The sequence below is a fragment of the Solea senegalensis genome, linkage group LG6 (genome assembly GCF_019176455.1).
Source record: "Solea senegalensis isolate Sse05_10M linkage group LG6, IFAPA_SoseM_1, whole genome shotgun sequence".
Classification (NCBI taxonomy): domain Eukaryota; kingdom Metazoa; phylum Chordata; class Actinopteri; order Pleuronectiformes; family Soleidae; genus Solea; species Solea senegalensis.
In genome coordinates, this window is record NC_058026.1 from 12,945,805 (window position 1) to 12,971,539 (window position 25,735).

At 42.2% G+C, this 25,735-nt stretch overlaps 1 protein-coding gene across 9 annotated transcripts in view; it reads right to left on the reverse strand.

The window, feature by feature from the left end:
• The window catches only part of adgrl3.1 (adhesion G protein-coupled receptor L3.1), a 107,855-nt gene that overhangs the window by 6,705 nt on the left and 75,415 nt on the right, over window positions 1-25,735 (reverse strand). For 5 of the 9 annotated variants that reach the window (XM_044027695.1, XM_044027700.1, XM_044027698.1 and 2 more), the window contains 11 exons: window positions 21,148-21,331; window positions 17,460-17,582; window positions 17,077-17,282; window positions 15,433-15,609; window positions 14,233-14,442; window positions 9,983-10,203; window positions 7,204-7,270; window positions 5,658-5,749; window positions 2,317-2,485; window positions 905-1,084; window positions 380-473 (listed from right to left, as the gene is read on the reverse strand). In XM_044027695.1, the coding sequence (XP_043883630.1) occupies window positions 380-473; window positions 905-1,084; window positions 2,317-2,485; window positions 5,658-5,749; window positions 7,204-7,270; window positions 9,983-10,203; window positions 14,233-14,442; window positions 15,433-15,609; window positions 17,077-17,282; window positions 17,460-17,582; window positions 21,148-21,331 (1,723 nt within the window). The remainder of the gene's footprint in view (window positions 1-379; window positions 474-904; window positions 1,085-2,316; window positions 2,486-5,657; window positions 5,750-7,203; window positions 7,271-9,982; window positions 10,204-14,232; window positions 14,443-15,432; window positions 15,610-17,076; window positions 17,283-17,459; window positions 17,583-21,147; window positions 21,332-25,735) is intronic. The other 4 variants (XM_044027703.1, XM_044027702.1, XM_044027701.1 and 1 more) reach the window with 1 other exon arrangement.

Consider the following 25,735-nt stretch of genomic DNA (forward strand, 5'->3'; position numbering starts at 1 on the left):
ATCCAGTGGTATTAAGTGAAAGACAAAATTCGTACCAAGCACTTCAAAAGAAGACTATCCATTAAAAAAAAGAGAGAGAAAGAGAAGTCGACTCTGCATTATTTATAATGAACTTACAAACTGGTTGATGTTTTAGTTTTTTTAGGCAGCTATAGACTCCATTTCCTTTAAAGTCATCCTTTGAAAGAGCAAAAGAGTCGCGCTACGTACACCCTATTCTGCCAGTCTTCCTCTCTACAAGAACACGGAACCATTTTCAGAAGTTTGGACTCCTACCACGTTACTAAATGACAGCGTACGCTTCTGAACCCCCCACCATTAATAAAAGTAGATATGGTGACAGGGATGAGGATGTAAATGCTAGGTATCCCGTGGTTACCTCTGTTGAGCGTGGCGGAGCTGTTGATGTCTCCGGTGATGAAGGAGGACTCCTGTTTCCTCACAGTGTCATTCCACATGCGCCTGATCCGACTCTGAGCACAGGGGGGGAAAAAAAGAGCAAAAGAAATGGGGAGAAGATGGGGAGAATGAAGGTAGTGGGAAAAGAAGAGCAGCAGTGATGAACGGAGGGAGGAATAAAGGAAGGTGCAGGGAGGAGGGACGTGATGACAAGAGAAGGAATGAAATGTAAGAAATGTGGAATATAAGGATTTTTGTGTGCAAAAAGTGTAGGAAGGGCAGTAAAGGGAAACAGGTGGGGGAAAGATAATCACCCATCAATGCCATTTTTACTTTATCTACCTGTGTGTCAGCATCAAGATGTACAGAAAGGCAGGGTTCAGGCTACCTCACTTTCGAAAAACAAAAGTCAAACTGAGTTTGTGTTTCAAATGTGACGACAACAGAATTAGCTTAAAGTGAGGAGCGCTAACCCGAAAACCCTCATGGCATGCTCTGGCCTCACCTGAGAGTCTGCTGTGCTGTAGCGTCCAGGTGTGCAGGCAGGTAAGCTCACCTGTGAGCCTGTGGAGTATCGGCCTGGAGTCCGCGAGGTGGTGGTCTTACTGGACGAGGAGATGGACGTCTCCACACTCTTGCCGCTGCAGCAGTGAGTGCGCAGGCATTTGCCGTACTCTTTACGCACCTGAGTGAGAGAAGTGAGAAGTACTGTGATGAAGGAGGAGGAGGAGGAGACATTGAGATTGGATGGTCTTAACTTGACAGAGTTAGCTGTTAAACTCTTTAAACATAAGTATTAAACAATTAATTCCATGAAATTCAAAATCACCACTGAGCCTATATGTACGTTGTTCCTGCAATATCATTCGTCTGACATCAACACACTCCTGGGGGGGGAGGGACATATGATGCACACAAAACATCTGCATTTAGACCCAGTCAAGTTTGAACAAATAGGCCTGTAATTGCTTTTTAACAAGCTTGTTGGACTGGCAGACGTGTATCGCTGTGTTTGCTGTTTGAACAGCTGTGCAGTGAGTTGCTCCATTGCATCTTGGGAGAAACCATGTTGGGCCGCAGCCAAAGTCAACCTCTGCACTTCTCTGAGGACATCTCTCAGGATACTTGATCCCAATGACCTAACGCATACCTAAGTATGGTGCATGCTGACACACACACACACACACACACACAGACACACACAGAGCACTAGTTTACTGGCCATACACCTAAAACTAAAAACTCTCGGTGGAAATGCAGCCAGACGAGAGAATTAGGGATTTGATGAATTCTTTTTCCATAGCCCACTCCTCTTCTGTGCTCAGCAGCACTGACAGTGTGTGGGAGACTCTGTAAAAATATTTTAGGACATGTAGGCTCCTCCTGGAAGCCACATATAATTCAAATTTTAAGTGTACTCACAAGTGCCTCTAAGCATTTAGGCCACACAAATCAAACACACGGGTATATAATGAGAGTGGGGTTTAAAGGGGGAGGTTCGTGTCATTATGAAGGAGGTCAGAGTAATATATACATATGTATATATATATATATATATATATATATATTTAATATTTTTGGAAATTATAAAACAACTGAAGATGAAATAGTTTTTAACGTTTAAAAGACTTTGTCTGATGATGAAAAACTGTCTTCTCTTTACGGGGATGACAGTAACACTGTAAGACCAGCAGCTCAGTTTGTTTCCTGCTGTCGGACAATGAAAAGTGAGAGTGAAAAGACAAGAGCTGAGCAGTCAGTGGAGTTACTGAGTGACCAATCAAACCCCGTGACAGCTCTGCAGATATTTCGGTGTCGCCACTGATCAATACGAGCATGTGTGTGTTTGCATTTGTCTGCCTGTCACGCTGTCTGTCTATTTCGGTCCGGGCCTTGTCTCCACCGTGACTGCCTCACCTTCTTCTGTAATATGCAGTGGAAGATGAAGATGAACATGCCCTGCAGAGAGTTGAAGATGGTGAAGAGGTAAGCCATGATGACCGTGCTCTCGTTGATGTACATTAGGCCAAAAGCCCAGGTCAGTCCCAGCAGGCACAGCAGGGCGATGGCCCCAATAACCCAAGACCTACAGAACATGAGAGGGAGAAATCATGTCCACTATTAGCAAAAAAGTAAAACAAAGATACACTCAATAACATGACTGTTTTCTGTGTAAATAGTGTGCAGTTTATTTTGTAGGTAACTGCATGAAGAAGACACACACTCTGTGGTGAGAAAAGGGGGATTTTCTCATTCAGATACCATTTTGACCGTGGGAGACTTAAATCACGCTGATGTCGGCCACTAGTATCCAAAAAAAAGTCAAGCACGTAAGACTTTTCCCAAGATGTATCCGAATCCCGCCATTCAAGTGCACGGGCAGAGGGCGGACTTGAAGTCTGTTAGCGCAACTGTGACGATAACAATTGTGGAATTAAATTCCATAAAAGTTTCTGCGGCTGTGAACCTTAAGTACCTGAGCCGTAAAGGCCAAATGTCAGAGAAAGTGTGACATGTCGAGGCATGCGCACGCACTGTACGACGCTCCTGAGCTGGTGTGTGTGTGTGTGTGCCACTGAGCAGTAAGTAGACACACATACACACATTACAGCCATTATAAATGACATTTCCCAGTAAAGGTCAGGGTTTCACGTCTACCACAGCTACGATGATGGCTGTTAATTTGATTGGCTGAGTGGCCAGTGATCACCTCTCATGTGAGACTTGAAGACAAAGCAAAGGGGTAAAGAAAAAACGGCGGGGGGTGGACAGAGAGAAAAAGACAGAGGGGTAGATATTAGAAGAGGCAGCAGGAAGGAGGAGAGAAAGAGGAGAGTAAGTGAGTGAGACTGAGGTGATTGATTCGATGTTGCCCTCTGTGGCACCATTCAGGCGAGACAGAACCTCCAATAAAGCTCGCCTGACGACCCTCTTTGATAACGGCTGTACTCATCCCTCGCTTTTCCAGCCCTGCGTTTCACCTCTCCCTCCAGTGCTCCCTTGAACCGTCGTTTTTTTTTTCTCTCGCCTCTGTGTCCTCACATTTATTTCTCGCCATGATAATATTTCAACAGCACATCAGGTCTATAGTTCACAGCAGCTCCCAAATCAGACATGAGCAAGTATTCCGCTTTACAATAGAGGTTAATGGTTAATTAAAGGATATGCGAAGACTCTGAGGAGGTTCCACAGACAAATACGACGACAAACAAACCGGTAAAAAATATCTCCGGGGAGACGGCAGGCATCTGATTGGAGTGGTCTTACCAGAGCCAATCCACAACACAGACAACACGTGAGGAGTTAAGAGACAAAGAAAACATGATGGCATGATGTGTTCAACAAGTAAATGAACCACAAATGATTTGAAATTGATGAAAAGCTATTCAGCCCTCTGCAGTGCGCACACACAGACCGAGGGGAAAGAGATATAAAAGCATTGTATTCTGAATCATTATTTCATTTTAACTTTCATTTGGCTTTTTTGATCACATTCCCATGGACCGCAGCGGAACAAAGGCTGCCTGGTTTCGTCTTTGTGTCTGAAACGCTTCCCACTTGAAGTCTCACATAAAACTGCTGTCATCAAAGATAAATCGGCAGAAATATTTAAATGACAAAATCAAACGAGTATGCCATTTGGTCATTTACATTACATATTCAGAGCTGTGCCTCACTGAGGCGTTGAGCTCGTACCATGGCATATTGTTTGAAATAGACTGAGCCTTTTGTCTTGAGCGGCACAAAAAAAAACACAATCCTGATTAGTTAGCTTAGTATACAGAGCTTCAATGCTCTGTGGGGATGAAGTCATATTTCAGTGATATTCTCTCAGGGTGATCTAAGTAATAGTGACATGAACAATTCAGTGAGTGGTGACTTGAACAAAGGTGAAATGTGTCCCAGGCGGCCCATTACGTATGAAAAAAGGGCTGACAGACATTACATTTAAAATGGAGAGTTTGACATTTTGGGAATCAAACTTTTTATTAGCATTATCCGAGGAGTTCTATAAGAAGATCAATATCACTCTCATGTCTTACACTAAAAAAAATGAAAGTGCAGCCAGCAACCTTTGAGCTAAGCTTAGCACAGTGACTGAAAACATCTCGCCTGGCTCTTGTAGACTATTAACTTTACTGCCATTGTAACATGTTGGTTTATGAATGAATTCATGAAATTTCATTATCGCATCATGTGTATTATTATGAAAGGCACATATATCCCATTTTAATAAACACTAGGTGCTGAGTGGGATTGTTGTTGCTCGCAGAAAAATAACTTCATTGTCGACCGGGTAATTATTACCGGGTAATTATTACCTGATTGGTAATTAAGCAATTTATGTGTGTGTGGTAGTGTTGTAGTCAAGACCACCTAAACCGAGACCAAGTCGAGACCAAGACAACAGTGTATCGAGACCAAGACAAGACCAAGACCAAGACCAAGGCGGTAAAAGTTGGACGTGGTCCCAGCCATCCCCATTAGCGTCACTTTGCAGAATTTACACGTTGCGCTGTGTTTTCTTTTGAAAGTAGTTATGCACAAAAAGTCTTTGTGGTTCAGGTAACCACATTTTATTATAGATGAGTTGGCTGACATCTTCTCACGGCCTCTTCTCCTGTCACTCACATGCACTTTTGTGGGAGGCGTGTGAAAGGGGGGCGGGAGGGGTGACAAAAAGTTATTGGTTGTACCCGAAGCAATACAATTTACGCAAAATCATAGTAATGATAATAATAAGTTAATCCAAAAATGCACAGGCAATTTATTGATATCCCCACAATTGTGGTCTTGAAATAAAATCCTGAGTCCGCTTTGTCCGAGACCAAGACAAGACGATTCCGATGCAGTCGATTCCGAGATGATACCGAGAACTTCAAAAAGTGGTCTCGAGACCAAGACCGATCTCGTGTACTACAACACTAGTGTGTGGACACCTTTTGCTGTGTGTGTTATTTTAAGTAACAAAGGAGTGAATCATGGGAAAACAACTAAAGCACTGCATTTAACAAAATGTTTGGCCAGGCTAGTTTTATCCTCCTGCTCCAAACCTCTAACCCTAAGTTATTAGGCTGTGGTTCCTGCTCCAAACTATATCTAGTACAAACATGAGAATGGTACCATGCTTTTTATCTTGACAGTTAAGACTCTAAGAACATTTGTCAAACTATTCCTTAAATGAAACCCACAAAATCACACCCAATTTCAAAGCCAACAGTTTATGTGGTGCCAGTCTTAGGCACACATGTACTTACTTGATGTTGTCCAGACAGCCAGAGTCTGGTTTGAGAATGGCCGTGTGATGGAACATCTTATACAGCGCGATGCCAAGAAAGATTACATTCAGCTGAAACACACACACACACACACACACACACACACACACACAAGTTAATATTTTGTAGTGATTAACCTAATTAAAGACCCTTTGTCACCACAACAGTGCACTCAAAGTCAGTGTATTTGATTTCATTTTCCCTTCCAGCAGTAATTGGCTAGGGGACAGTATCAGCCCACAATCAACATCCCTATATGTGCTCAAAATACAGCAGCAGCTTAAGTGTCAGGGAAAATATAGCAGTCAGTGCAACCACTGAGGATCATTGCTATAATGAAAATCCAATTCTCAGTTGCTGCCTATATTCTCCTGGCCCACCTAATGCTTAGATAGTGGTGGTTTAATAATACCTCATCTGGGGTGTTGTGTTGGATTTATAAAGGTGTATATGTTACCAACGGGTGAAGCATCATAACAGAGCAGTCCCACCTGCACTGCTCCCACTTACAGACCCAGTTAGATCAGTGATAGTCTGGCTGACATTTCTAAAATGAGTACAGAGCATGAGTGTACATGCTGACATTCAACTAATTGGGAACATGTCCCATTTCATTCATTCTACCTTTCTCGAACCCTGTGTTATTTCATGTCTTTGTACTCACACACACACACATGCACGCGCATGAACGCGTGTGAGTAAATGTCCTTCTGTTTGGCCTCATATTAGATTTCTGTAGACTCCACTCAAAACAAGCGTAACAAAAATAGGTTTCAATATTAGTACTCCTGTTCATGCCAAATTTCTTCCCTTCCTATGTTATGCAACTTAAAAATAGCAACAGACAATTTTTGCCTCTTTTTAGATGGAAGGAATGAAAATTCAGACACTTGGAGAACACATTAAATGCACTAATGGCGCTCTGTTAGTTTTTCTTCCCCGGATGAGGTACAGATGTGTTGGTCATTTTGCTACTTTAAATAGCTTAAATAAAGCACATTATGTTTGGGATAAAAAACCCGCCTGAGGTAGCATGGGCCCAGACACTTCCTCTTACACTATAAGGAGGTCAGTAGATGATTACCAAACGTCTTGATGCGCGGCCTGTGGTTTCTGCTCCAACACGAGTCCCACTCTGCTCCGTACACGTGAGACTGTCCTCTAACAAAACCTACATATAGGTCGTATGCAGGAATTGCGACCAATATTTACGTCTTCAAAAGCAGTGCCCCTAGTGGTAGTATAAATAACAGCAACTTGGTACCTTGAATGTGCCATTGTCATCCAGTAGCTTCGCTGAGATTTCCAGCGGCAGTTTGCTCAGTGGTTAAAGCAAAGTACTTTGATTTGGTTGACTTCCATGTTACACTTTCACACACACGACTACTAACCCTAACCTCACTAACACCTGTGTGTAGTTGATTTGAAAAACGCCAAAAACGTACATATGGGTCATATTCAGGGCTTGGCCAAAACGACCCACGGTTGCGTTTCAGTTACACTATGGCAAGCATGTGTGTCTCACCATGATGATGAGGGTGGCAGGACCTATGAAACTCCAGATAAAGTATGTATCCAACCGCAGCCAGCACCTAGAGAGACAGAGAAAAACAAGGAGTGAGCAAGAGGGAGAGACAGAGGGACAGATACATCATACATGAGGAACAGAGCAAAGGAGAACAGGAGGGAGGAAAGACAAGCACTCCAGTCTCAGATGGATGTAGGTTAGCAAGGATTTACCTGCAGAGGACAGAGGACTCATCACAGTCTCTCTCTCTCTCTCTCTCTCTCTCCTTCTCTCTCACACACAAGCATAGTATAGTATGATATTATAGATAAAGGGGGAGGGGGCATGTATTATATGCTGCACTATATCAAATGCATCAAGTTAGCAGAAGGAACTGGTGTCAATGGAGAAGTGAAAGAGATGGAGAACAATGTGAAAGGTGTTACTGGTTGGTGGAAAATACAGCACAGTGTATGCCAACCTCAAATGTACATCACATACAGAGGGGGGGTACAGCAAGGGATGAGCGCCTGTGATTAATAAACCCTTACTTCCCCCATAGGACTCAGATATATATGACACAGACGCATTCTGCAGTTGCAAAAATATGACTGAGTTATGGATGCAGCCCTCACATCACACCAGGCTATTTATGGAGTCTGAGAGTGGCTGTGGAGAGGTCAAAGGACAGAACACACACACACACACACACACACACACACAGCATGCCAGCACATATAAGTATATATATATATATAAAAAAAAACACACACCTAGAGCACACACACACACACAGGGAAACGTTTTTGACCACAAGGTCAGTATAAAATGCTAGTGTAAATACTAGTTGCTTACCCAAACATCTTCACTCATCAACTGCAGTAAGAAGGAGAGTAAAAAAAAGTTTCTAACTAACCTCCGCTGAGGTCAGACCCACAGGGATGCAGGAAAACGTACCGGAGGAAAAAAACACTGGCGCAAAATGGCCAACTGATTCATGACCAGCTGCTTCTGAATTATTAATCTTTCAATTTCCACCACATTAGAGAGCCCTCCATTATGGGTCCCTGACTGTGTCGCTGTATCCACCAGTAGGGTTCCTTTGCTAAGTCATAGCCGCCTTCATTATGGGATGTTAGACTCAGTGCCACTGGCTAATATGAAGGAGAATGGTGTGCATTATATGTCAAGGTGACACAGCAGGGAAGGCAGGTGATATTTGCAGAGGTTTTGTTTCAATGTGTAATGTCAAACATGATAAGCAGTGCCATTTTCAAGACTGGACTAATAAATGACTCACATAACTGAGTTACTGCTTTTAATGTAAGATGCTTTGCTGAGAAAATAGCTGTCAGATTATTTTAAATCCATGAAGCACATGGAGAGAAAAAACATGTTTGTTCATTTGAGATATTATTTTGAACAAGGAGAATATACTTTTGCTGAAATTGATCTTTTACGTACCCGAACGTGGTTCCACAGCTGTTGGTGTGATATTGCTCTTTCAAAACTATCATTTCCTATCCCCACAACTATTGTCATGAAGACAAGGCTCTTAGTCGGGTGGCTAATGGAATGCAGCCTGATTATTCATCCAGAGCTTGGCATTCAGACACTCATGTTTTAATGATCATCCCACAATGAAATATTGATCGAAGTGGCATACAGACCGGTGTGGCTTGATGCTTAAATACTGCTAATTCAACCTTTTCCCTGTATTCAACCTCTCTGAGGTGATGTGCAGCTGGAGGAAAGCGGCGAGGTCTGCTCGACAAAAGGCCCCCGCAAACAACAGACAACAAGAACATGTATGAGTATATGAATCATTTAACAGTCCTATAGTGTCTTGTCATTTTTCACTCTCTATATGGAGCAGCTCATTTATTAAAAATGGAGGGAGTTATATTTTTTCTTAATGTAGTGTCCACATTAATAATGTCCTCTTTATGCAGTGGGGTGACAGAGGCAGGGTCATGTATACTGCACATTTATGCACATTATATGTATATGTGCTGTATGAATAAAAATGTGGCCTTTTTATGGCCATTTTTCTGAGTCATGACATTGACAGTGTGGACAGGTCATGCATGTTAACTCCAGTGTATTTACCTTTTATGCATATACTGTACTTACCATCTCATATATGAATTAGATGGTGGCTGCCCCTCTCTTGGTTTCTGTAACTGTGTGCTCTTATATATATATATATATGTATATATATATGTATGTGTATATATATGTATGTATTTATACATATATATATATATATATATATACATACATATATATGTATATATATATATATATATACATACACACATACATATATATACATATATATATATATATCCTCATCCCACTGACTACTTTGTGCTTCCTTCAGGGAAGCCACACACAAGTGCTGCCCAATAAGAATGTGCACAATTCGACAGACTACCAACCACTCCAGCTTCCATCCCTCCATTCTCTGTCACACATGAAGTCATTCTCTTCCTCTCTCAGTCTGCTCCAAAATCCTTGTATTCTGCCATTTAAAGCCATCTATATTCAAACATTGTTGCTGCTGTGCTCATGGTGGCACTCCATGCTGCGTCCTCCCCTGTGTCTCTCACTGTCTTCCATCCTTCTCTGCCTCTCTGAATTGACTCTTCAGATGTGCCACAGCTTGTACAGTCCACAGCCACAGTGGCAGACACAGCCAAATGACAGCAGGCACTACAGCCCACGCCCCCCAACACCCACATCCAGTCATCCATCCCTCCATCACGCTCTTCGCCACCACACTGTCCTCACTCACACTCGGTCAGTTCCGTAACTCCGGTAGTCCACTGCAGCGGAGACGGCCACTATGACAGCAGGCACTCCGTATCCTGCCAGGTAGAAGTACTTAGTCCTGGAGTGTTCACTCTCAAACACCTCTACCAACATGATGTAGAGCTGCACCCCTTCCAGGAACATCCAAGTGAAGGCTGCCAAGAAGAAGAAATGGAGCAGGGCTGCGAAGACAGCACAGGCAATCTGGGGAGAGAGAAAGAAAAGATGGGGAGGATTTAGAAACACAGCAACACATACATACAGCACAATGATGCTATGGGAATATTCAGTGTGGAGAGCACTTGCACAGATGAGTTGTTATAAAACAGGTGCTTCGGTTATGAGTCAGGGCAACCCATAGTGGAATAGGCAGAAGAGGGAGAAGATTGGTCAAAATTACAATACGCTCAATATTAGTTGAGCCTTCTTTACCCTTTATTCCACATAGTTATTTAAGAAGATGGATTGAAAATATAAGTGAAAAGTTGGTGCTGCAGCTTGTAATGACTGACCACATTTCAAATAGAAGTAGCAAAGCAATTTCAAAGGAGGCTAAGAGGAAGGGGCTATTGAGGAGGGCACATTACTTGGCAGCACTGTATACAATATGATTTTGATCAATGCCAAGGATGAACAAAATGAGTGGATCTGCTGCGAAAAATGACTCAGCAACTTGCGATGAGAGAGACAGATCACCTATAAAAAAAATGTTTCCATTTTTTTGGAGCTTGGAACAGTAGTAACATATCATGAATACCACACGAGAGACTGGTCTCTATGCTTTTTTCCAGAGCTGAACTGTGTATTTTACACAAACTACATCATCTAAATACTGAATATTGTTAATTCAGCGTGTAATCAAATAAGATTATAGCTATTTGTACTAACCAATGGTTAACTACTCACACAGATGCTGTGCAAATGGATTTCAAATCACATGGTTAGCCAGTGGAAAGAGATGGATGAGTGGGGAATTTAGCATTAGAGAGGAAGATGATAAAAAATACTGAGAAAATTCTATGATTTTGAGTGTAAAAAATAAAGCAGCAACTGCTCAGCAAAAGGTTAGAAGCATAAAAGACGGGTGTCAAACCTACAACTGCATTAAATTTTTAGCAGCAGAATCAGAAGAAAGGGGAGCCTCTGAAGAAGAGTAGGCAAGGAATCAGAGCATAGATAGAGCAGAGAGATTTGGCCCGTCACATTCACGGCAATGCTGTAATCTTAAGAGTCACTCCTAAATCACTGAATAGGAAAGCTAACAGACAGACTTTCATAACGGTGGGGTTTTCAGTGAGAGACAATTACCTAATGTCTGAGAGACAATGAGTTTAGGGGGCAAAGGAGTCACTCATTTCCATTTCTAATGATCACACAGTGTAGATTACACACACGGGCAAAGACACACACAAGTACGCAAACACATAGGTAAAAAAAAAGAAAAAAAGAAAACTGGCTGATTATGCAAAGTCATTTACTTTTCCAGCTGGAATTACTGGCTTAACCTGCTGTGAGCTAAGCGACGGTGAGGATGTTAATGGAGGTCACAAATAGTCACCAGTAATTAACAGGAGAATGGCATACACCAATAAAGCAGCATGCATACAAAAAAAAACATGATCTCTCCTACACAGACAAATACACAGACAAAGACAAATACACAAACCTCAATGTCAAAACACATTTTATCAAATTTGATTTGTCTCTTCATTTGTAATAGGAATGTGTTTTCACTGCACCCGCCCCCCACCCCCCCAATAAAAACAAAACTTATTATTTAGGTGACCTTTCCAGGTCAAATTAAAGGAGGATATCTTCTCTCAAAATCAGTCAAATTCGATTTTTTGGGTAAAAACTTGCATACAAATGAGGCTTAAAGTCATAATCCAGGATTGGCATATTGAATGCAGCCTATATGGATACAACACAGGCAATGACAGAAACACAAACCATGTGGACAATATGTTTGTTGGTTCAGTATATTAGCACCTAACAATGTGGCGGGACGACTCACAGGGAGTACTATTTCACATGTGTGTCATCAACAAAAAGATATATACAGTATATTCCACATTGGGCCACATGGTGTAGTGGTTAGCACTCTTGCCTTTGCAGCAAGAAGACCCAGGTTTGTGACCCAGTCGGAACAAGGGCATGTTCTCCCTGTGTGTGTGTAGGTTTTCTCCAGGTTCTCCGGTTTCCTCCCACAGTCCGAAACAATGCAATATAGGTATTAGGTAAATTGGACACTAGAGTGGATGGTTGTCTGTCTGTGTGGCCCTGTGATGGACTGGTGATCTGTACCCTGCCTATCACCCTAAGTCAGCTGAGATTGGCACAGCTCCCCCGCGACCCTCATGTAGAGGATGAAGTGGTAGAAGATGGATGGATGGATGGGTATTCCACACTGAATTAAAAAGGCTGTACATTTAATGCACGTGCTGTCTCGTTGTCTATTGTCCACACTGATCTCGAGGAGAATCCCTCCACTTTTATTCATAATGAACTAAAATAAACACCGTGCTGTTAACACGTGGGTTATTGGGTTCTGCTTATTGCAGATCAGGTCTTAATCATCACCGAGAGCTTAAGGTTTCATTAGCGTCCTTCCTCTTCTGCTGTTGTGAGTTGTAAAAGCTGAGCACAGCTCCACATGAGCAGTGAAGGCAATGCATCATTAACTGTAATACAAGTAAGTCCCTGTATGGTGAGGTTTAAGTTGTGTGAGTGAAAAAACACAAAGTGACCAATTAGGTTAGAACTACTTAAGTGACGTGACATGTATTTTGCACAAGCCACAGTGACTGCAGAGAGGAGCACCGCTGTTAAAAACCATAAACATTTTTCAGCTTGAATTCATTGGAGCCAGTCAACCTGAAACACGGCCTTGAGAGGGTTTGGCCATGACTAATAATTGCCATGCTCAAAGAGATGTAAAGAGTACTGCACTTATGCGCAGCAGATACTGGAGCATAACATAGCTGACTGTGAAGAAGAAATCATTGTAGGCTACTTGACATTTTCATGCACGCAATAACATATGGCCAATACAGCCGACACAGCAGCCTAGAATAAAACCCAAGGTTGGTCTGAATGTCACCGTGCATTATTTGACCTCAGGTGACCTCTGCACTTGAGCTGCTATGGAATATTTTGCTCGGCTTTTTTTCAGTCACAGGAATTCATGAACATAACGGACTGTATGTAATATTTTTGCAAGGCGAGGAAATAAAATAACTATTCCAAAAATCAGTATTCACTGAAAATAAATCGCACAATCCTGTGTAGTAAACGTGGCTGCCAGGATAGAGTTTAGCCACGGTGCGTGTGGGCACTCGCGCCTCGTGTGAAACTGCCTGACAGCTCTCTAACATGAACGGTCAAAAGCAGGTTGAACCCATTTTCACAATCCTGCCTCAAATAGGCTTTGTTTGCAGATGTTAATTACCTTAGAAAAATCCTCCTCACAACCACGGAGATCCCCTGCTACTGTTGCCAGAGGGGGGAGGAAACAAATGACTAACAAATGCTAGCGTGGACTGAAGCTCAACTACGCTTTCACAAAGATTTAAAAGATTATCTGGTATATAATTAGTAACATGTAATATGCCTGTAGTGCAGTAAATTATATCCACAACGAACCAAATAGCCAAAGAGATTTTTACTCATACATACAGTATGTTTTATATTGACTTTTGATCCTGTATATCCATGCAATACTTTCTCAAATAACCACAAACCAGTGAACTAACGGTACAGAAAAACGTTTTTCTTCTTCTTCATTTATGTTGGGGTGAAAACCAATATGAATACACCAATATGGTTTGTTCAGCCACCCACAGAAATGCCTGTTTTTGATTTACTCTGGGAATGCCACGTTAACTGAATCTGCTGTTTCTTATTCATGTAGTGGTAAATGTGGTCAACCACTGACATCAAGTGAGTAAACATTTCAGATTTTGCTCTGCCAACTTAGCAGTATTATCAGCGCCACTGGTCACTGGACAATAATGCCGAGCTTGTGTTCGAGCACGGCACAAATCAAGTGCAGGCGCAGTTTTAAATGTACGCCGAGGGCAAAATGTTTTTGTTTTTGATGTTTTTAGTTATTAATGTTTTTCATCTCCTAATATAAAACGACCTTGTCGTGGCTTGGAATTAAAAGAATATGCACACAGATTCAGCATATTTTTCACAGATGTACGACCTAAACAAAAAGGAAAAACTTCTCACCGGCTGGTCAGCCCTGTTGATCCCAACCAAGAACAGTGACTCAGCGATGAAAAGGCTGATGCAGAGGTTCTTGTGGATGGTGTTGCGGTCACTCTGCAGCCCGCGGAAGAAGCAAAAGGTGAAGATGCAGATCAGCAAACAAACCAGCGACAACAGGATGCCCACCCAGGTGATCACATCTAGGAGCAGGTCGTGCATGCTGTCTGCTTTCTGTGAAAAACAGAAAGAGTGAGAGGGCGTGTTATTCAATGTTCACTTCATTTATTTATTTTTTTTACCATAGCTTGATTTACCACTGGTTTTGTAAAGTGGAACAAATCAAATTGTGGTAACATGCAACACAGTGCAGAAGCAGACACGCAGTCAGGCGTCTTCCCTCCCGTGACTGATGTGAGTCTGGTTTTGTGTCGCAGAGCGTTCAGGGCCACAGTGTTACGCTGCGTTGCACAGGTGTGCTGCTTCTATCCATCAGTGTCTAGCAGCCTGGCAGGCAGAGCAATGTTCATTGCAAACATTGCACTGCTGTGATGGATCTACTGCTCAAACCCTCACACTGTGTTCACACAGGTTGGCAGGCTCGCTCTGACCATGACCCCTTTAGAAATAACACACATCCTCCGATCCAGAGGGAGAAAAGGGGTGTCACCCATTATCCAGCAGTACAAGAGCCGATTTTGTTAAGACTTGGTCTTAACGTAACAAAAGGTGGAGACAAAAAGTACTTATCCCACACACGGCAGGAAAAAATAGATTTTAATTCACTTCCCACTCTGGCATGTGGATATTAAAATATATACTGTACATTCTGATAATTCAAATGTAAAAGAAATATTTGCAATTTAATGGGACAGCAGTTTGTTCTGGTCAGTGAGGAACATTTCTGTGCTAAATCAAAATCCGTTTGTCTTGCTTGTCATGTACTTCATATCTGAGTGCATTTTTTTTGTCTTTACTAACCCAGTGTCATCATCAGACCAGACAAACCAGCTGTAAAAATCAACTGTAAAATTTCCTCTGCCAAGAATGATCACACACACAGTTATAATCTATTTTTCTCCCTTCCGTTCCTTCCTTCTTTCCTTCCCCCTTATCCAGGATCTGTTGACCAGCATTGCCAGCCACAGCTAATGAAATGATGAACAACTGACCCTTTGATATTGCCCCTCCCCGTCTGGCTGGCACGGCAGAATGTATGCCTACCTTGACCTCCACATGGGCCATGAGCACTGCAAAGCTGGTGAGGTGTGTGCACGAGCAGCTGGTGTGTGTGCGGTTGGTGGCCAGCAGACGACAGTCCTGAGTAGACCAGAATCCCATCATGGTGCGTTTGGAGTAGCTCCAGAACGAACAGTTGGGATTGAAGTTTTCTTCTGAATGCTATGAGAGAAGAGAGGGAGGGAGAGTGTATAAGAGAGGTAGACAACATATAGAGGAATAAAATAAGCCAGTGAGCAAGGGACAAAATGGAGGAGGGGTGAGAGCGGAAGTAGACAAAACAGATACTTAGTCACAGGGAGGTGGGAGGCAGAAGCATGAAATTTCAGGGGAGCCAAAAAAGAAGTGAGAAATGGTGGGTGGAATTGGTCGGAGAGAGGACGGAGAAGCAGAATTACAGAGAGGGAGTCAAACACACACGACAACAAAACAACAAACAGAAGGGACAGAATGAGAGAATGCAGCAACAAATAAACACTGAGCCATAGCAGGAGGTGACAGTGTTGTGTCAATCGTGAGTGTAGGATCTGCGTGTGTTGTGTAAACTGCTGAAGCTGTGCGCGCGTGTGTGTGTGTTCTATTAGCAAAGTTATCTCAAAATGAGCAAGTGAAACTGCTTGGCTTCCAACAAGCTGGATCATCAATAGGATCAGTGTGTGTTTGTTCACTAAGTAAAGTAATATAACAATGTACAGACTGCCACAGTCATTATAAAGTCATGCAAAACACACTTTATGCAGTCTATGTTATTGTTATTAGCAGACAGTTTTTTTAATCTTCTGGGATGAGACACAATCAGTCGAGCTGGGTCTAAGTCAGGACGTATCAAAGCAAGTCACAATTCAAAAGAGTTGGAAGACTTTCAGGTTTTTATCCACTGCCCGGAAATCACAAGCATTTTACTGCAGTTTTTTTCCCCTTAACATGCCTATGAACAAGGACCTCCAGTGCTTCAGCTAACTGCATGGCTACATGTGTCACATTCTCATTTTTCCAAGTCAAAACAAGACTTGACTATTTTCGCAGTATAAATGGTTAAAAGCCGCGGCTCTGTTTACCGCTGTTATCTAACGATAAGGCTGACACTGTTATTGTCAGCAAATCCTGCGGAGACTCCAAATATCCATAAGCAAAACCTAACATCACTTATTTAGCAACTCATCTGCCCTTCATGTGGCACTCCTCCATTCCTTTCTGCTTAAGACAAATGCTGTTAAAGACGACCACTCACACATTGTTATATTTCACTAAAAACGTTTTTGAAGTGGTTTGTTACTTATTTTTTAATAGAAAAATGTGACTCAGACAGGACCACATTTTATATAATAGCTTTGTTGGAAAACAGAACATGAAACTGACAGACTTATTTGTGCCAGACGTGTCAAATAATAATTATTTTTCATTTCAGATCAAGCCACAATTTCTCACCTATTGGGCCTACTGTTTTCACTCGCTAATGGTAATGGACTGTTTAGCCGCTGCAGACTTTGATATGTCTGCAGCAGATATTTTATATGACTTTAAATATGAAAAACCCCACCAACCCTGTCCTTCAACTTCTTATTAATTTCCATTAAACTAACAAGTAAGTGATGACTTTTTGGAGTTGTGGCCGTGCACCTTACTTACCTGCAGATGTTTGACAGTGAAGACCACAGGCTCAGACAGGTAAACCTTGTTGCTCTCCTTGTTAATGGAAGCTGTGATGACCGGGGAGTTGACGATAACAGAGTAATTAGGGTAGACCGCATCGCTGCTCAGTCTAACGCTGGCGTTTTCAGTCGACAGGTAGGCACCCAAGTTCCTGTACAGAACAAAGGCCATCCTGATCTCACCTATAAGAAGACAAATGGGAGCATTAAAGAGCAGCGCTACATAACTCCATGGTGACAGGACAAAAAAAGACGATGGGGGGGGGGGTTTGGGGTTGGGCAGCATGAAGGGGTAAGACGGCAGTCATAAACTTCATTGTGAAAGAGTGGGAGGGAGAGAGCGTGAAATCTCTCCTGTACCGTTTCTGCCGTGCTGTTTGAGAGTGCTGGCTGACAGCTGGATGGAGTTTCCGTGTAGTTCTGACTGAGGGAATGTCAAGTCTGCGAGGTTCCCATCCGTGCTCAGCCTGGCCACTTCCAACTCTGGAATACACACACATCACATCAAGATTATCCTGACCAAAATAATTGCGGAGGAGAAATGTGTTTTCATGTCACTTTTTCTTTGATCCTTAAACGTATAAGGGCGTGCACTGACTGTGGTCAGGGACATCGCAGAAAGGATACATGTACTGTATCGTTCAGTGAAAAATAGGGACATTTAAATAAGATTATGAAGAAAGATGCGGCTCCCCAAAATAAATACTTGGACACTAAGACTGTATGTTTCTCTCCACTCACATTTCATGATAATGGAAAATGACCACGATTCATTTATTGTAGGTGTTTTTTTTATGAGTGATAGATAATATTGAATAATGTCCCATCACTTATACCCACAAAGTTCCTCACAGCAGAACACATGAAACCTGACGCAGTTTAGAGCGTTCCCCGAACAAATACAGTTAAAAAAGTCGACATACATCAGTGTGAAAAATGTTGGACTTTTATACTAAAAAGGCAACAGTGTCTTCAGGTAAGGTGTCCAATACATCAGGGTGGATAATCCAGCCTATCTGTTGTATTGTGTGAATCTAATTTCAGTCCAGGTTCATTAGCTCATTCCTGATTAAGGCTGTGTGATTACATTTGTAATTAAGGACTGTATCGCTATCTTGTGCTTTTGAATGATTTGGTGATTTAGACACTGCTTTTGTGGTGTAAACAGCTCCCCCAATCAAATAAACAACACAAGGACTTCATGGAAATGAGCGTGGAAGAGGAGGTGTAATGGGGGTGTCCTGAAGAGGTCAGGAAAGAAAGAGGGTCTTCACAGGAGCACGAGACTAGATTGGAGAAAACTATGTTCACCCATAGAGTAAAATAGTGCACAGAGGTGATACATACTAGGGTACCACACAGAGGAGATGGAGGAAGAGTGAAGCAGGCAGACATGAACACAGACACTGATGAGCAAATACTGGCAGAAAGAAAGAGTACTGGTTAAGAGTCCCTCTCTTTCACATAAGCCAAACTAAATATTTAAGCTATGTACACACAAATACACACACACACACACACACACACACACATCCACACCCACCCATGGCAGCGGGGTATCAAAACACACAGTCTAATCTAATTAAAGGATCCTTGTCTTGACAGTCCTCCTCCTAAGAAACACCCATGTTCATTATTGTTATCACACACTCATGCTGCTCCGCTGCTACCACTGCTACTGCTGTCACCATCAAATCAATGATTTGGCTCTAATAATAACACGACATATTCATCCTAATATTGCTGCAGCAGAAAGTCACACACACACACACACACACACACACACACACACACACACGCATCCAAACACAATAATATCACATTGTGTGTGTGTGTTGTTTTTGATGTATTGTTCAAATAACTGACTCCTGTCACTCACTCTCATCAGAAAAGGTGGCGTTGGTAGTGCTGATGATGGTGGTGGGTGGGGTTAAAATGTGCAAATGTGCAAGGCGAGAGAAGAAAGAGGAAATGGAGAGAGAGAGAGAAACAGAGAGATGAGAGGCGGTATCAGGCCAGTTATGAATAAAACTGGAGAGATAATCATGGTGGATCTGCCCACTGGATTAGCTTGAAGGGAAGATTAACAGGAGAGAAAGGAAGAGGAAAGCGAAGACCAAATTTTCCACTAAAAGATAATTTGCCGTTTTAAGTCCTTCAGAGATGTGGTAGCCTACATCTTCAAGACTGTTTATGTAACCACCGTATTTATGTGGCGCATTCAGAGGAAAAAAAAGAATTGGAGGAAAGACAAGTCTAAAATTATGGAAGGTGAAATCGTGTGGGAGGACATTTGATGGAAATGAAGCGCTGTACTTAAACTTGAGCTAGAATGAAACAAAGTCGTGTTGGAAGGACTGACAGTTGGATCTGTCTGTACTGTCTGTCTTTAATAGGAACAAAACATAATGTTATCACCACGCTGTGTGACTCAAATAGCTGCAATTTCATTGCCTACTGATGTGAAAGGGAGTAAAGGAAAAAACCTTAGAGCATCATTTGACATTCCACCATCACCCTTAAGCGTGCACTTATTCAGCCTTATTCTCTACTCATTAGCTTCTACTGCTCCTCCTCCACAAGGGAGGTTTTCATGTCTGACAGAGTGACTGAAGTCCAGCGAATAATAGTTATGGGTGAATGAAGCGTTGGAAGTTTTGAAATACTAAATCAAAAGACGAGTAAACTAGAGGATAATCAAGGGAAACGGATGTGAGCAACTTGCTGGTCTGAGCACGGATGAAACGAGGGCTCAAATATACAGTATGTCATCATCTAAAGGCATAAAAAGAAAGGCCCGTGGCCCAATGATGGGAGGATCAGTTAAAGAAGATGAGAAAATATGACAGAAGGAAGCAAAGGAGAGATGAGATAAAGGGGGGATTATGTGCACAACACCATAATAACTACCTTTTTTCTGTTTTGTCAATTCCTCCTACAAGTGGAGGAGAGAAAAATATCTGAATAAATAAATAAAAATGTGGGAAACGCCTGCTTTATAAGCCTCAAGGCCAGTTTTCCTTCCATGTATTATGTTAGATTAGATTGGGTCTCTGTGGATCGTATCCTTCAAAGCCTTTCAAACCATATTCTGGACCTCTTCATCATGACCTCCCTTTGACAGCTTTATGTGCCTTCTCTACATAATAGAACAGTAAATACATGTAGTCTGTTGCAAATGTTGGTGTTGGGCAAATTCTTTTAGGTTTTTTTTATTTATTGCACAGTGTTAATCTGATGAAATATATATTTTGATTATTTTCATTAATATTATTTGTTTTGCTTCAGCCTGACAGGTATTAATCAAGGATGAATAAAAGTGCACATATTTGTAACTGGACTATAATTAACTACTCATTCACTTATTTTCACTCATTTTCTAATAATGTAAAGTTCTGTTTTCCTTTCCCACAAATGTCTTAACTCCCCTTGTGGTAAATGAAATAAAATATATGCTGCTATCAGACGACTGTTAACAGCTCAGCTCCACGTGCATGAACTCTAGAATATGTTTCTTTCTCCAAGCTCCAAGCAATGTAACAACAGCATCATTCCGCCCTATTTCAACTCATGTCCATATGCACCTACGGATCAGACGAAGGATGATTTATTTATTTATGTTTTAGCTACTCTGAGTGTCTTCTTTGCTACTACCTATTGTTTATTATAAAAACACGCTTTCTTTTTTTATTTTACACGATGACATCATATATGTCATATTTTTGACAGCCTGAGTTGGTTTATGTTGTTATATGATCTGCAAAAGAAAAACAAAGAAAACTGTGTGGAATCCAAGAAGCATCATGACTGCCAAAATATCTTTCATTTCTCTAAAGTAGACAAAACATCGCTGCTCATACTTTACCCTTCTACAAATTCAACTTGTGACATACAGTACACTGTAGTGCAGTATAACACTGGGACACTGTTTCCGGTCCCCTGTAACACAAAGTGGTTAAGTGCCTTGCTCCAGGGCACCTCAACAGTATCCTTGACACTCACAGGGTCTGACTTTACCGAACTGGAAGGTACCAAAAATCGTACTCACGTATGTTGTCACTGGTCTCCTGCACAGTGTCAGTCTTGAGGAGGTTGTCAGCTAACATAAAAGCCCCAGTTTCCACAGTGTCGAGGAGCAGAGTGGCCGAGTGTAGCTGCTCGCTCGTGGGCAGCTCTCGCCACGCTGCCTGGGCTCGTGGCTGCAGCAAATTATTCACCGTCTCCACCATTGCCTGTGGCAGCAGCAGAAACACAAATGTCACATGGAAGAAGCTCATGTTAACACTTGGATCCCTGTGATGTTACTCTGAGACTTGCAGACGTAATATCCCTATGGAGGGCAGCAGTCTATGGGATGCAACAGTTAGAATGCAATGACTTTTCATTGATTATATTGACATGTCATGACAGAAAAAAAAACGATGTGCAAAAGTAGCATTCCCATGCAAACAAAGGCAGGAGGTTAATCAAAGTAGTACTCCACACTTAGTAATGGCAGTTACCACTTTTGTCCTTTGCAATTCTCTTTATTAAATGTTGTTGTGAAAGAAAATGCATCACAGATGTTCTTAAAACTCAAGCTAAGCTAATTAGCTGATCGCAATCTCCATGTGTCCACAGCCACAGACCTGTTTCAGTTATTTTTTTTCCCTTTTAAACCAACAGCCTTATCTTGAAGTTAGAAAACGTATGCTTGGGGTTCTGGGAAGAAATTAGAGTTTTATCAGATAATGTCTGCTGGGTCATATCCAGCAGTGCAAAACAGTTTTGAATCCAAAAATATCACCAAACTAAACAGAGAAGAGCTGCTTCACCGTAGATGAAATGCTCTTTGTGAAACAGAGCTTATTTTGTCTCCGGCTCGCATTCCTTTATGCTCGTAAGAATTAATCTCCTCATTCTCAGACATGTGAACACCACACATGCACACATCTGCACAGACCCTGGGAGAGATAAAGAAAAGGAGAGAAAGGAGAGTCAGCGGTGAGAGGGGTAACAAGTGGAGAGCATAGGATAGCGATAAAAAAGTGGAGGCATCCACTGGGAACAAGGGGAACCAACAAGCGAGTGCTATCAAGCACACACATCTCAGACTCCCCCGTCTGTCTCTTTATTTTCTATTTCTCTCTCTTACTGTATGCCAACCTCTTCACACATGCTTTACTCTTCCAGTGCTTCTCCTAGTCGAGAAGGGTCCATGGGAAAGTAACGCAGGTGCCATTAAAAAAGAGGGGTTCCCTGTAGGGATTTGCAAGGGCAGAGAGGAAGAGGAAAATAAATCTCTTTATCGGCATTTGCACGTGAACCTTTTGACCTCCCTGTCAATGTTGCTCTGGGTCAGGGAGAGGAGGAAAGATTGCGAGAACGATTGACAAGAGGAAAAGCGTTTGTTCTTGTTGTTTGTGTGTGTGCACTGTGGGTAAAGGAAATCTCCCAGAAACAGAAACCTGTTTACTCAAATCAGTGTTTGCTGGCAGTTGAACTCATCCTTCCTACCTGTTTATTCTGGGGGTGTCGTATCCAAATGTAGATACAGTATGTCACACGCATGAGACGGGTGTTTAGTCAACAAGCTAATATGATAATATTATGTCCTCTTTTAGCACTAGTAGTTAATTAACTGGAATGCATAGCAGATGAGTTTGGGAGGGCTACATGTACACAGAAACTAATTAATCCGTTGCTTCAGCAAACAATCAAAACAAGCAGGAGTGCATATATGCACACACACATGTCCTTGTACAGCATTCTTACTGAGGACACTCAGTATATTCACTTACCCTAACCTTAACCGGTTAATGCCTAACCCTAAGTTTAACGTAACCACAATTCAAATCTTAAAACCAGTTCCTTAAAAATTAAGTTCTGACTTTGCTCTCCATGACGACGACTGGTCCTGACAAAATCAGTGTTTATACCAGAAAAGGTCCTTAAGGAGTAACAAACTACACATACACATACAAAGCACCATTGTTCAGCTGACTGACTACAGGCTTCCATACACATTTAAAATAAAAGTTGTAAAATGATCATAAAGTTTGTGCAAGCCAAAACAACTAATCAGCTAATTAGTCAAGTGAAGGTCAGACATGAATGAACCAGGCAGTTGCTTTCACTTTCCCCTCTGTATTATAACCTGATCGTGACCAGCATAACTCCCAAAGTAAAAAACAGATTTTCTTAAAATCTTCTGGGGATGTAGTTTCTGGGCCTAAGGAAGAAATTAATCAAATTTAGAGGTGCTGAGGGAAACTGAGTAGCCTGAGAGGAGGTTTGCACTCTCTGAGTGCTTTCTGTTTTGGGTCACATTGAAACCTCTCCATAAATGTGTCTATATGCATCTCTTGATTCTTCTTTATAGCAAGTGTGTCAGCATCTTAACGACAGCTGACACACTGACCCCAACAGCTCTTCAAAGCTCCTTCGTTTTTTGGTTCAGTCTTAAAGAGAGTCCATATAGGCACTACACTGACAGCGACGGCGTGGATACAGTTACTGGTACATTTGTTTAATGCGAAAATGCTGTACGTGTGCTGGAGAGTGTGGACGGAAGCATGGAGTGGATAGGAGACGTGTGCTCCGAGAGTATGTGTGCAGGGTTGAGGTTGTGCACAAGGGGCCCGGGAGAAGCATTGCAGTGCATCATTCTGCTCCACTTGCTATACAATAGCGGCTCAGGCAAACAGAGGAGAGGATGTTCTGTAAGCTCATAAAATCTGACAGCAGTGGCTCTGCTTTCCATTCGCTAACACTGCTGTTGTGCTGTTGCTTAACACTCACTTTGAGGCGTGTTTCAGATAACCTCCCCCTCTTCCTCCTCTTATTAAACTCCCCATTGCATTTTATTGAACTTTTGATTATCTGGCATTTATTTCATTTCATATGATTTCCGTGATTGGAATTTAATTAAGCAGTGCAGAGATTACATCTGCAGCGAAGAGATAGGGAAGAGGAAGAAGGGGTGTGTTTTTCTTTAGGTCCAGGTATCTTCACATCAGTAAGACAGAGATGGAATATACATGACTGTGTGTGTGTGTGTGTCTGTAAGGTCTGGTGCAGTTGGTGACATTTCTATCTGTTCAAGTATGAGGACTTGAGGGCAAAAATGAAGACACGTTTTTTTTTTCTGGGTCCTCAAAGAGGGGAGACTCTCTGCTGAGACAGATAAGCGTGTGTGTGTGTGTGTAAGTGAGAGAGAGAATGCACATACTGTGTGTCTCACACACACGCGCACACACACACACACACAGTACATGGGGCACAAGTAAAGAGTTTTTGAAGCATCGGGGTGATCCAGCGTAAACACTAGTGGAAGAACAGACTAGAGTCGAGCTGCTCTACTACACTCAGCTACACAAGGGAACACACGCACAAGCAAATGTGCACATACATACAGTACATGCACACCCATGCACAGAAGGACACACTGTAAAATGTCAGCGCCGGAAAGAATAGTTGTTGTTTTTTTGTTTTTTTTTCGCTAGCCTAACTAAGCTCTGAGAGAGTGCATGTTTGGAAAATGTTTTCATCAGAGATGCAGACTTATCTGTCAGTTGTTGTTGGAGTTTGTCTTCCCTGACAGGATGAGTTCGCAGCTAAATCAGCCTTTAAATTCTCAGCATGCCATGCTCTGACCCGCCATCCATAAATAGAGGGCAAATTAGACATTGTCATTGAGCATCACTGTCTCCTCATTGCCCTTCTCACTGTTTTTCTCTCTCGCACATTCAGTTGGATTTTTTTCCTTGCGACTTGTCTTTCTTTGTTTAATTTCTGCCCCCCCCAACCTCTTCCTCAGTCTACCATGTAGATTCTACCTCTCTCCATCAATCCACTTCACAGCATCAAAGCCTCTCCACACCGGCAACTTCATCATGAATAAATTGCCAATTTACAATACATGAAACGAGTCCCCAGTTCCCCAAATGAAGAGAGAGGAGGGGAGGTGAAATGGGAGGGAAAGACAAAAAAGAGAGAGAGACAGAAAGAGAGACAGAGCGCGAGAGAGAATTCAATTATTTTTGTCTCTATTAGGAACCCAAACCTCCTGCCCACTCTCCTCACTTGGCAATTAGTGCTGTAGATAATTAACAAGGAGAGGGCAGCGCCACACCACATCCCTAAGCACACACATTTCTATCTGGCAGAGTAAGGGAGTGTTGGTATAATTTTTTTCACATTAAAAAGGCTAATTAATTAATCGATCACTCCAACCCCCTGCAGGAACCACGGAGTGTGATGCAACATTTTGATTCTAATCTGTAACTAGCTTCTTTTTTCTTTTTTAAACGGCCACCCATTGAAATGCAGCATTCGTTGGATTAAAGAGACACGTCAACACATCTGACTGCTCTGATGTGACGGCATAAGATCACTGTGGAAAATTATTATATGTGTCTGGCATTCATGTGCATGTGTGTGTGTGTGTGTGTGTGTGTGTGTGTGTCAGCCTGCATAAGCCATGTCGTATGATGTGACATTGCTGACTGTTGCTGACGTTAAGACTTTTAGGCGGAGAGTGCAGATAAGCCTGCATCAGGCGAAAAACAGCGAGGCCATCCACTTTGTGTGTGTGTGTTTGTGTGTGCAGTTAGAGAAGGAAACGGCACTCTGCAGTCTACAACCAGCACATGGTT